The 12607-nt window shown below is 49.3% G+C and overlaps 1 protein-coding gene across 9 annotated transcripts in view; it reads right to left on the bottom strand.

The window, feature by feature from the left end:
- DAAM2 (dishevelled associated activator of morphogenesis 2) overlaps positions 1–12607 on the bottom strand; it is a 135997-nt gene that overhangs the window by 55656 nt on the left and 67734 nt on the right. For all 9 annotated transcript variants that reach the window (XM_010818159.4, XM_002697225.7, XM_010818160.4 and 6 more), the window contains one exon: positions 482–707. In XM_010818159.4, coding sequence (XP_010816461.1) covers positions 482–649 — 168 coding nt within the window. In that variant the 5' untranslated portion in view covers positions 650–707. The remainder of the gene's footprint in view (positions 1–481; positions 708–12607) is intronic.

The raw sequence follows: 12607 nt of genomic DNA, 5'->3' as shown, positions 1-12607 counted from the left end.
TGTCTGAGATAAGAGGATCCCGGGGAAATTACAGCCAGCAGATGAGAAAAAGGTGTCAAGCATTCTTATGTTCTCTGAGGCTCCTCGGTGCCGACTTCACAAAGCCTGCACCTGCTCCTCTCATGGGAGCCTACCGCTGCCCAGCGAGGTCTAGAGTCCAGTGGAGATATGAGGAAAGTCCATCTTCTGGGGACAAGCTTCACGGTGTCCACCCCAGTGCTGACCGTTTCTCCCCCACAGCTGAGGTGCTCTGGGACCCATCTCTGCCAAAAGCAGGGTTTCAGCAGGTGAAGATCCCCGCACACAGGCCCCCGCCCTCTGTCTGGCTCCTTCTGCTCCTGCTGGGGCCCGCCACTCCATGACCAAGCCCTCCCTGCCCTGACCCTCATCCAGCCCCGCCCCTCGCCCTGCCCCGCCCCCTTCACTCTGCCCCTGCCCCTCACTCTACCCCGCCCCTCACTCTGCCCCGCCCCTCACTCACCACCAGCTCTGCAAAGCGGATGTTCAGCTCCTCTGGGTTGGGGATAGGACTGGAGAACTCCATGTACTGCAGAGGGTGGTTGTCCCGGAGGTTGATCTCAGGGAGGTCACTGCCCCCAAAGCAGCACAGGAAGCCCAGGCCATGGCGGCTCCTCTTGCGGGGGGCCATGGTCACTGCAGGCCAGGGGGACAGTCCGCAGGCAGATGCCCTAGGTCCTCATCGTGATCTGGGTAGAACAGAGTACAGAGTGGTCAGGCCTGGCAGCCAGGTGGGCCAGGACATGGCTGCTCTGCCACCATAACTTCTTTGACCAACTCTCAGGGGCCTCTGACCCCACAGCCAAGCTCCTTCTTTCTCCCACAACTGCAAACACTTCCAGATTCTCCCTCTGTGACCTGAGAGAAGATGGGAGGGCTGTGGTCACAGAATGTGACTTCCAGGGCAGAGGTGGCACTATGCATTACCCACTCTGACTGTACAGATGGGAATCCTGTTCCCCGTCCACTGGCAGACCATTTTCCTGCAGGGCTTCCTTATTCATGTGAATATTCCAGGGTCTGGGGATACCTGCTTTAAAGGTGTAATCCAATGGGGAGGGAAGGGCTGAATTCGGCTGGCAGGGGAGACACTGAGCTAATTACATGGCCTGGCTCCTGCAGTGCAGGCCTCCCTGGGAGCAGAGGACGGAAGGCTTGCACAGCTTTCTTCCCAGTCTGCTGTAGCCAGGCATGTCTGGATGAATGTGAAATATCAACAGGGTGTGGGTTCACCCATCCATCCAGAAGAAGGGGTGGCCTGCGGAGCCATTAGAGTGAACCCTGGGTAAAGAAATGGGGCTGATCATTGGAATGGTGTTCAACCAAGAGTGATGGGAATCTGGTCAAATGTGCTCAAATGTGCTCTCCATACAGACGGGGAACAGAGGATACCGCTATGGCTAGAGCCCGGAACTGAGAGACACAACAGATGGGTGGTCACTGGAACGGAAAGGATTAAGCGTTTGGTTTCCCTCTGGGAAGGCCTAGTCCTATGATGACCAGCCTAAGGATAAACACTGGCCCTAGTCATTGAGGCCACATAGCTTCCAGGTGGATTAAGTCCAGTTATCCACACGTGGGCTTCCTGAATGGGCCAAATGATCCTTCCAATGCTTCCTAAACATGGTTTCAGATCTGGGTGGGTTCAGCAGAAAGACCACTGTTTACCCACCACACTGCTGCTCAACATACTCTCCCCACACTTTTGTATCTTAATTTTTGAATATAAATCAGATTCTACCTTTATTCTACCTTTATAGTCTACAGATATTCTAGCTGTAATATCTGTGATATAACACAGGTCTGGGGGCAAGATTTTGTTAAATTGTGGGTAAAATGCATATAAACATGAAGTTTACTATTTTACCATTTTTCATGTGTATAGTTCAGTGGCATTAAATACATTCACATTGCTCTGCAACCATCACCACCATCCACCTCTGTTACTTCTTCCATCTTGTAAAACAGAAACTCTGTACTCATTAAACAATCACTTCCCATTTCCCTCTCCCCTCAGCCCCTGGCAACCGCCACTCTACTCTCTGTCTCTAAGAATTTGACAGCTCTCAGTATCTCATATGAGTAGAATCCTACAGCAGTTATCTTTTTGTGACTGGCCTATTTCACTTAGCATAATGTCCTCAAGGTTCATACAAGCTGTAGCAGAATTTCCTTACTTTTTTTGGCTGAATGATATTCCACTGTATGCAGAGACCACATTTTGTTTATCCATTCATCTGTTGACAGGCACTGGGGTTGCTTCCTCCTTTTGGCTATTGTGAAGAACGCTGCTACCAACACGTACAAATATCTGTTTGTGTCCCTGCTTTCAGTGCTTAGGTAATATACCCAAAGGTTGAGTTGTTTCTCCTATATCTAGGTCATTAACGGAATGATCAGAATGTCCCCCTGGTCTTTAGTTACATCATTGCTCTAAATGTTGACCACAACAAGGACACAGACAAGCCCAGATGACACAGCTTCCTCGTCTGGGAATGCCAAAGAACTAGTCATTAACACTCTCAAGGGACAGTCCTTCAACCAGCTTTGAATCCCATGCACTGATCTAGCCCTCTGGTTTTTTTGTTTTTTTTTTTTTTGACCTCACTGCACAGCATGTGGGATCTTAGTTCCCCCACCAGAGATTTAACCTGTGTCCTTGCATGGGAAGCATGGAGTCTTAACCACTGGACCACCAGGGAAGTCCCTGCCCTCTTTTCTTAAAGACACCACAGGAGATTGTTCCCTGAATCCTTGGGGAGCTCCAAATATGTCAAATCTAAGGCATTCCCTTGAATCAAGTTCTAGAACCTTATCGAAAAAAGATAACTGTGGCATAACGTGTTCCTAGTGAATCCAAGGTAACTCAAGGAGAACACTGCTTTATTTCCAAACCCTAACAAACTAGCTAATAAATCAGTCATCTGAGCTAGCCTCCCATATAAGGCATGACGCATGTTACTCATCATTCAAGAGAGGTGTTTTTATTGATTCCATTTTATCTCTTTTTTTGGGGGGTGCACCACAAAGCCTCTGGGATCTTAGCTTTCCCACCAGGTATCAAACCCACACCCCTTGCATTGGAAAGTAAAGTCTCAACCACTGACCCACCAGGGAAGTCCCTACTTTATCTTTCTTTATTAACTTTGTGACAGACGTTTTAAATGTTTTCTAGCATTTATTCAATGTATTGGGTGAGCCACCAGGGAAGTCAATGGAATATTACTCAGCCATTAAAAAGAATGAAGTAATGCCATTTGCGGGGACTTAGATGGGTCTAGAGACTGTCATACTGACTGAGGTCAGAGAAATAGCATATGATATCACTTCCATGTGGAGTCTAGACTATGATACAAGTGGACTTATTTAAAAGGGAGAAATAGACTCACAGACTTAGAGACTGAACTTATGGTCGGGGGAGGAGAGGAAGGAATGGCTGGGGATTTTGGAATTGATAGGTACACACTGCTGTATTTAAAATGGATATCCATCAAGGACCTACTGTATAGCACAGGGAACCTCTGCTCAATATTCTATAACAACCTAATTGGGAAAAGAATTTGAAAGAGAATAGATATGTGCGTATGTTAAGAAAAAGAATAAATCAACCATATTGTTACCTTAAAAAAGAATACATATATTGTTGCATTAATAAATGTATTTGAACATAGAACTTTTAAAAATTTTTCTAAGGATTACTTTTCAAAGATATTAAGAAATATTGCCCTATACAATCCAAGAGTTATGTTTTATATATATAAACTTTAGGTTATTCATTCAAAGGGATTTGATCCTTCCTTCCCCTTACTTACCAATTTATTAGATTAGGAGTTTGGGATTAACATAGACACACTACTATATATTAATGGATAGCGAACAAAGACTTACTGGAGAGCACGGAGACCTATATGCAATATTTTGTAACAACCTATAGGGGAAAAGAATCTGAAAAAAATAGATACATATGTATGTATAACCAAAATCACTTTGCAGTTACACTTGAAACTAACATAACATTGTAAATCAACTATACTTCAATTAAAAAAAAAAAGACTTTTTAGTAGACCCAGGGATACCTAAAATAACACATTATCTGAGCCCGCCTGGTATTACTGGCCATCTTTTCCAGGTTTGCACGTTGTCTCCACAGCTACAGTGAAGGCTCTCTGATGACAGGGGCCATGCCTCCTGCTTATTTGACACCCACCCCCCCACGCCTTTATGGCTAATAAAAGGCCTTGTGCTTAGTAGGTGCTCAATAATATTTTTTGGTCAATTGAGGAAAAAGAAACTGTGCTCATGGAGACAGAACAGAGGGGTCTTTATCAATCAGTCAAGAAATACTGATTGAAATCTGATTCCTAATAATTAAGACATCAAGAACCCTTGAAGGGAAGAAGGGGACAGTCTCGAAGGTGGAGGAAGCAGCTAGCAGGCTAGTGCAGAATCCTGGTTTATGTCAGCAAAGACCTGGAACAGGTAGCTGAGGACATCAAGGGAGGAAGGGAGACACTGAGGCTTTCCAGGGGACTTGATAGCCAATGGGCAGGAGTGGGTGGGACGAAACCCTGGCCTCCGAAAGCACTAATTCCATAGGTAGATAGGGGCGGGCCTCCCTGGGCCCCCTGCCCATCATCCCTTTGGGATGCTGATGCAGACTCCAGGCCAGGTCCCATAGGTAAGACTGCTTTGCTGAGGACACAGAGCATGGAAGGGCAGGTCCCAGAGGTGGGATGAGATGGGCTGTATGGCATGACGGGGTTCTCGGGAAGGATGGCTGATGTCTGGGAGGATCTGCGAACTCTGGGCCTGCTCCAGGTCTTTGCCAACATACACCCGGATTCTGCACTAGCCTGCCAGCTGCTTCCTCCACCTCCAGACTGTGCCCTTGTTCCCCTCAAGGATGCCTGGTGCCTTAACTACTAGGAATCAGAGATTGCAGTCACTGCCCCTCTGAGCTCTCTTCTGTCTTCACCTCCTCGACTTCTCTCGCCCCAGTCTCCTTCCTGGTCCTTCTTTGCCCTTCAGTGCCTGAACCAGGCTTTCCTGGGAGGGGCAGCAGAGGCAGGGCTGACATACAGCTGGAGCACCCCATTAGTCTTACACCCGTGTTCACAGCTGTGAGCCCTGATTGGCTGGCACCAGGCTCATACCTGTCTAAATATTTTTAAGGTCTCGCCTGAGTATGAGGAGTAAGGTGGAGTGGCCTCAGGAGGAGAGAAGAAGGAAGAAGTAGACACGGACCTCCAAACGGGAAGTGCCGGCCCCACAGAGAAGGGCCTTACCAACCCTCCCTCCCCCGCACCCCCGGGCGCGCTGCATATTTGCCCTTTTAAGGGCGGCCTGCTCCACCGCTCCTGAGTGTTTATGTTCCTGAGGGTGTCCTCCTCCCCAGGAACTCTTAAGTCTGTCCCTTCCTCCTTTTCTTGGGGCCCCTTCTGAACACCCAAGACTAAAACCATAAGCCCTGAGCTGGAAAGCATCTAGCTTCAGGGTAGAGATCTGAAAATTGAGGTCCGGGAAGGAAATGTCTTCTCTGAGGCCACATAACGATGGGGACAGAGCTGGGGCTGAAAACCAGGATGCCAGGGTCCAGGCTGTGGTCCGGTCACTGCCTCCCCAGAGCGCCTCTTCCCACATCAATGCCCTTTGTTCCCATCTTGCCCCAGCCCCCCAAGCAGCCTCCCCCCACCCCCTAGAGAAGATCAGACTCTATGGCTCAGTATAGAAGTAGCTCCAGGGAGTTCCCTGGTTGTCCAGTGGTTAGGCCTTGGCGATTTCACAGCCGAGCCCCAGGTTCAATTTCCATTTGGGGAACTGAAATCCCAAAAGCTGTGTGGCATAGCCAAAAAATAAACAAACAAACAAAAAAATCCAAAATAGTATTTAAAAAAAGAAAAAAAGAAATAGCCCCAGTAAACAAGGTCCTTTCTAGATCAGAAGAGGGTATGAAGATTCCAAAGGCTGCCTGCTTCTCCTCCCTGGGGGAAACTGCCTCCATCACTCACCACGCCAATTTCTCTCCCACCCCTACTCTAATCCTTCCTCCACTCCAGCAGAGGCTCTGAAGTCAGACGGACTGGGGTTTGACTCCTGGCTCTGCCTTCTCAGCTGGGTGACCCTGAGCATGAGGTCTTAACCTCCAAGAACCCCAGGTTCCTCATCTGTGACACCAAGGCAATAACAGGATCTTCCTCATGCAGTTTCAGGGAAGAATAAATGATCTAATATAAGTAAAATGCCAGGAGTACCTCATATATTCATTAAAGAAGGCCAACACCACCTCTCCATGACTGGCAAGGTGAGACTGGCCCTCCCCAGAGTCTGAACCATGAGCCCTTCCCCGCACACAGATGGGGTCACCAAGCCTGGCGTTGAAGGAACTTTCTTAGCCAGATTTAAGCAGCCACCCACCTTTGCCTTCAGTAACTGGGAAGCCTGGACCAGGGAGGGCAGGACTCTTCCTCCGGCTCTGAGTGACCTCTCATTGGAAAGATAAACCCTTGTCACTGACCCTGAGCAGGGAGTGGAAAGGTGGAAGTGGCCAGCACCATTCATTTCTGCAAATCTCTTTTACAAAGAGGAGCAGTAGAGGAGAACTGAGAAGCAATATAGAAGAACAGAAAGCCACACGGAACAAAACCCAGAGGACTTGGACCTGGGTCTGAGAAACTGAACCGGCACCCGCCCTGCCCCCACCACCCACCTTTCTCTCCAGGGAAACTTCCCCAACACCAACAACTCCATGCCCTACACTTCCCGTCTGCCTGCTTCATCCCCATATCCCTGTGGGGACAAAGCCTTCCCAGGACCATCCGGCCCTAAACACAGACCAAATGGCCTACAACATCAGATTGTCAGGGCTCCATCCACTGACCCTCCCGTAACTCTCTCGGGGTTTCCTCTAGTCCCCTGGGTGTGACCGGACTTCACTTCCTCATGATCACATCCTCCACATTGTGAAGAAAGCACAGCTTCTTAACTCAGGGGACGGGGCGAGTCGCGAGGCAGCGGTGGGTCGGGGGCCACAGTGCCGTCCCCTTGGGGCCTCGGTTTCCCCTCCATGCTGTGTCCACGTTGGACTGAAGACCTCCGAGGGCCCCTTTAGCCCTGACTGTCCACACTGCCTGGCTCAACCTCCTTCACCAAGATTCCCCCAGAGACTGTCCTCAGCGCGCCCTGGGTGCTCCTCCCACATTCCATCCCAGGCCAGGAAGTGCTTCCTCTAACTGGAGTCCAGAACTCCCATTTGGTTTTTAAAGATGAAAATCCTAACCTTTAACCCCAAACCCTGGCCCCTAGGTCCTCGACTCATCAGTTTTTATTTACATTAATTAAAGCTTCAAAATTCCAATATCATTAGCACTTACTCCTAAATCTTAAGTGAAAGCAGAACAATATTAGTACTTGAGACTTTGGTATTTGCTGGCCACAGGGCTATAGCTACCCCTCATGCTCTGAGATGGAAGGCACAAATTTAAAGAAGTTATTTAAAGGAAGACAAAACAAACAAACAAACCCCTGTGGTTCAGAGAAGTAACTTGCCTAAAGACACACAGTTAGTGATGTCATAGCTAGGATTCAAACACATGACTATTTGATTCTAAAGCTACAGACCATTAAGACAGAGGGCATGTGTCCATGGAAGACATGTCCTGATCTGAGACCCGCTCAGAGCTTTCTCGAGTGTTCTTTAGGCTCAATAATTCATGACTGAGCATTTCCTATGGGCTGGGCCAGGTGTTTTCACAGCTCTGCAATAGCATTTCAGCTTCACAATGACCCTGTGAGGTGGTTATTACTATTATCCCCCCTTACAGATGACGAGACTAAGACTTCAGCAGCTGTTACACGGCTTATCAGTGACACCCAGGAGCTAAGGGACAGAGCTGGAACCCCAAGGAAATATTCTGACTGTAAGTGCAGAGCTCTTGTCACAGAAGCAAAGCTGACTCATGAACCCTTCCGTTAGCTCTTGGGACCAATGCCATGACCCCGGGATGTTCTTCTCCATCCCCTCCCCCCAGCTCCACACATGCGGGTAACAGCAATGCTGTACCGCGGCATCTCCCCTTGGCCACTTCCCCACTGCCAACCAGGAGCCAGGCACTGAGCTGACAATACTGCCCTTTATCTCAACCGTCTAATGGCCTGACTATCCCTTCTCACCAATGACTGAGACTCCCAAAGTTCAGGCAACTTGCTCAACCACCGCATCCTGAGCACAGTGGTGTTGCCCTGGAACACACATGCCTGGAACCCGTTTCTAGCCCTTGTGCTGGATGCTGACTGTGTGGGGAGGACACAGGAGTAAACACAGTCTGGTCCCTTTCCTCAAGCAGGACCTCTTCTGGTGGAGGAGCTGGGGGAGTCGAGGCGATGACCGTACAGAAAGGTGGAGTGAGAAAGTCTCAGAAAGGGGACCCAGTGCAGCCTGGGGGGTGAAGAGGGAGCCAGGGAAAGCTTTCAGGAGAAGGCAACATTGAACTAGCTTTGAGAAAAGTCTTTTTTTTTTTTTTGGCCAAGGCACATGGTCTGTGGGATCTTAGTTCCCTGACCAGGGATTGAACCTGGGCCCTTGGTAATGAGAACACAGTCCTGATCACTGGACTGGCAGGGAATTCTTTTTTCTTTCTTTCTTTTCTTATTTTGGCCACATGACTTGCAGGATCTCAGTTCCCCAAGCAGGGATCGAACCCATGCCCCCTCATCTTGAAAGAGAGAAGAGAATTAAGGAAGGGTACTAGAGGAGGGAAAGGCATTCCTGGCAAGGGCATAAGCAGAGACACAGAGGGAACAAGAGTCCAGAACACATGAGGTCAGTGTCCCAACCAGCTGCCTGTTGATCTGAGGCTAAACTAATGGGCAAAGGGAATCAACAGCATATCCGAGTGCCATGACTTGTGGGCAGAGACCAGGCATCCTGGAGATGCGGGGCGGCGCTCCTCTGCCCTCCTATCCTGACCAGGTCCCCGGGGTCCAGGCCTGGGAATGGGGCCCAGAGCTCCCCAGAGTGGCTGCATAAAACATAAAGAATGTCAACCACGTCCTGTTCCCCGGGCAGATTCCTCCCTATACATTGACCCTTCATGTGCCACTGGGCATCACCCAGGAAATGGCCCCAGGTCCAGCTTACCGGAACCTGGTTTCCCAACAAAGAGTCTATGCTTTTCCATCCCAGGCCACAGTACTTCCCAGGCTTTCCACCCACCCATCTCCCCACTGCTCACCTACACCATACCTACTCCCACTTCAAGTCTCTGAAGACCCTCCCCTCAAGCTCTGTGGACAGCAAACAGACTCGAGACCCCTCACAAGCCTGCCCCTGCTCCCATCCTGAACTGCCGACATCCCATTCTACCTCACAAACTTGGCTGGGTTCTGTTCGACTGCCATCAACTCTATGTGACTTCAGACAAGTTACTTAGGCTCTCTGAGCCTCAGTTTCCTCATCTGTAAAATGGGGAAATAACAGGGTTGTCATTATTGTCCTTGAAGTGTCAATACACTTCATAGGATTGTCATAAGCATTAAACTAGCTAATATTTGTAAAGTATCTAGAATAGCGCCCAGTAATAGTAATAGTAAACACTTAATAGCTACATAGATAAGCTACTGTTACAATTATGAAGAAACCTGAATATTGACTGTATATATTACAGATGGGCTCTCTGTGTGAATGGCTCTTACATATTCACAGATTCTTTACTAACTGAGCTAGGAGGGAAGCCCACATATTATTACAGGGGTTGGCAAATGCTGTGGGGGTCAAATCCAGCTCCAGCCTACGTTTGAAAATAGTCTGATTAAAGCACAGCTACAAGCAACCATACTTCAGTGAAACTTAAAAACAACACAACTATACTCGCTCATCATCTATAAATGTTTTATTCAACAGAGACCGTAGGGCCCACAAAGCCAAAAATATTTCCTACCTGGCCCTTTACAGAAAGTGTACTGATCCCTGTGTTATTAGCTTGAATCGTATGTAGCTGACTACTGAATTGTTTTTAACCCACAAAACCATGCATTTCAAATGGCTTAACTTAGTATAGCATACTGGCTCATCATGCACCCTGCCTTAGCCACTAAAACAGGAGTGCGTGCGTGTGTGCATGCTAAGTCACTTCTGTCTGATTCTGTGCGACCCTATGGGCTGCAGCCCGCCAGGCTCCTCTATCCATGGAATTCTCCAGGCAAGAATACTGGAGTGGGTTGCCATGCCCTCCTCCAGGGGGTCCTCCCAACCCAGGGACCGAACCTGAGTCTCTTGTGCTTCCTGCATTGGCAGGCAGATTCTTTACCACTGCACCACCTGGGGAGCCCAAAACAGGAGTGCTGCGCTTTAGATCCAGTGATTCTGATCATAATAAAGTGATAATGATCCTTCTTGGAATATTTACCATGGTCAGGGTTTATCTGGAACTTCTACCACACTCCTGCAGGGCAAGCACGATCACTACCTGGATTCCCTCCCATACTTGAGGCTCAGAAAGATGTTAAAGTGTGAGTGGAGGAACCAAACCAGGTCTCCAGACTCCACACCCACCATACCGTCCCCCCTGGGTGCTAAGAGGCTGCTGGGAGTAGGCTCCATCTCTGATAGGACAAAAAAATGGACAGCCTGAGGCCCTCCTGTCTCCCTACTTCTCTGCAGGTCCACCTCCCAGACAGCAATGGCCACACAGTGGATGAGGCCCAGTTGTGACTTCCCTGTCGGCCTCAGGACAGAACTCTGAACAATCTGACTTGTCTTGTGAGCCACAGTCAGGGCTGGGGAGGGGGCGGGGAGCACTTTCAAAAACAAGCAAGCTCTCTTTCCAGGACCGGTGGAGCTATTTTTAGCAGCTGCCTAAATGATGGTCTTCCCCCTTGGCTCTGGGAAAAGCAAGAAAGCAAAAGTAAATGTTCACAGCCCCAGGGGCCCCTCTGCGCCCCCAGGGGCCCCTCTGTGCCACCCGCCCCACAAGGTGGCAGGAGGAGAGGGAGAGAAAGGGGCGTCTTGCTGGGAAAGTGAAACTGAAAACGTCCCCCAAAGTGACATTTCTCTGACTCAGGAGGGGGACAAGTAGGAAGTTGTGGGTTTTCCAATGGTTTTTCTCATTTCGAGAAATGATCAAGAGAACATAGGTTTCTTTGTCTCAGTAGGACAGAAAACAAGCAGATGGTAGCTCTCCAAGGCCGTGGCCAAGTACGCATGCATGTATTCACTCATTCATCCACCCATCTAGCCACTCAACCCCCAAGGGACTGCATGCACAAGCAATTTTCTAGGTGCTTTGGATGAACCAAATATCAAATCCCATTCTCACCCCAGTTTACAATGTTGTTAGGAAGGTCTGTGCATGCTATGCTATACTAAGTCACTTCAGTCGTGTCCGACTCTGTGCGACCCCATGGACGGCAGCCCACCAGGCTTCCCCGTCCCTGGGATGCTCCAGGCAAGAACACTGGAGTGGGTTGCCATTTCCTTCTCCAATGCATGAAAGTGAAAAGTGAAAGTGAAGTCGCTTACTCATGTCCAACTCTTAGCGACCCCATGGACTGCAGCCTACCAGGCTCCTCCGTCCATGGGGTTTTCCAAGCAAGAGTACTGGAGTGGGATGCCATTGCCTTCTCCATGGTCTGTGCATAAACCACCAGAATTCTAAGGGGGCGGAGGGAGTGAGTTCCAGGCTCTGGGACCACAGGGAGAGGACAGTGGCTTCTGGCTGGGGTGGTCTGGAACATTCACCAGAGGAAGTGGCCTTGAAGCCAGAACTCAGAGGAAAGAGGTGGACACGTGCCAGTTGGGAGGGGCTAAGAAACCCGTTCATGACAAAGGTATGCTGGGGTGAGGACTTGGCATCCAGGTGAGTGAGGGGAAGACGGGGTTCCTTTTACCAGGCTGGAACACAGAACTCAGAGAGGTGCGATGGGAAATTAGATGGGCAACCAGGTAAAGAAAGACAGGGCTTGCAGGGCAGGGAAGAAGAGGAGGAGGAAGGGCCGGTGGCAGCTCCAGGCTGGCTGGCTTATTGGCCAATTAGTCGGCTGGCTTATGGTAAAGGGGAGTCTTCGAGGCCTGCTCTGAGCTGGGATTTGGATGGACAACTTTTTTTTTTTTAATTGGTTGATGATTGCTTTACAATATTGGTTTGATTTCTGCCATACATCAACATGAGTTAGCCACACATATACATACACCCCCTCCCTCTTGAACCTCCCTCCCACGTCCCACCCTTTCCTACCCCTCTAGGTTGTTACAGAGCCCTGCTTTGAGTTCCCTGAGTCATACAGCAAATTCCATTGGCTGTCCATTTTACATATGGTAGTATATATGCTTCCATGCTTCTCTCTCTCTCATCATCTCTCTCCATTCGTGCTACCCTCTCCTTCCTCTCCCCTGTCTTTGTCCCTAAGTCTGTTCTCTGTGTCTGCGTCTCCACTGATGCCCTGCGAATAGGTTCGTCAGTAATCGTCTTTCTAGGTTCCATGCTGCTGCTGCTGTTAAGTCGCTTCAGTCATGTCCGACTCTGTGAGACCCCATAGACGGCAGCCCACCAGGCTCCCCCGTCCCTGGGATTCTCCAGGCAAGAACACTGGAGTG

Source organism: Bos taurus, chromosome 23 (genome assembly GCF_002263795.3).
Source record: "Bos taurus isolate L1 Dominette 01449 registration number 42190680 breed Hereford chromosome 23, ARS-UCD2.0, whole genome shotgun sequence".
NCBI lineage: Eukaryota > Metazoa > Chordata > Mammalia > Artiodactyla > Bovidae > Bos > Bos taurus.
This window is presented reverse-complemented; position numbering and strand designations above follow the sequence as displayed.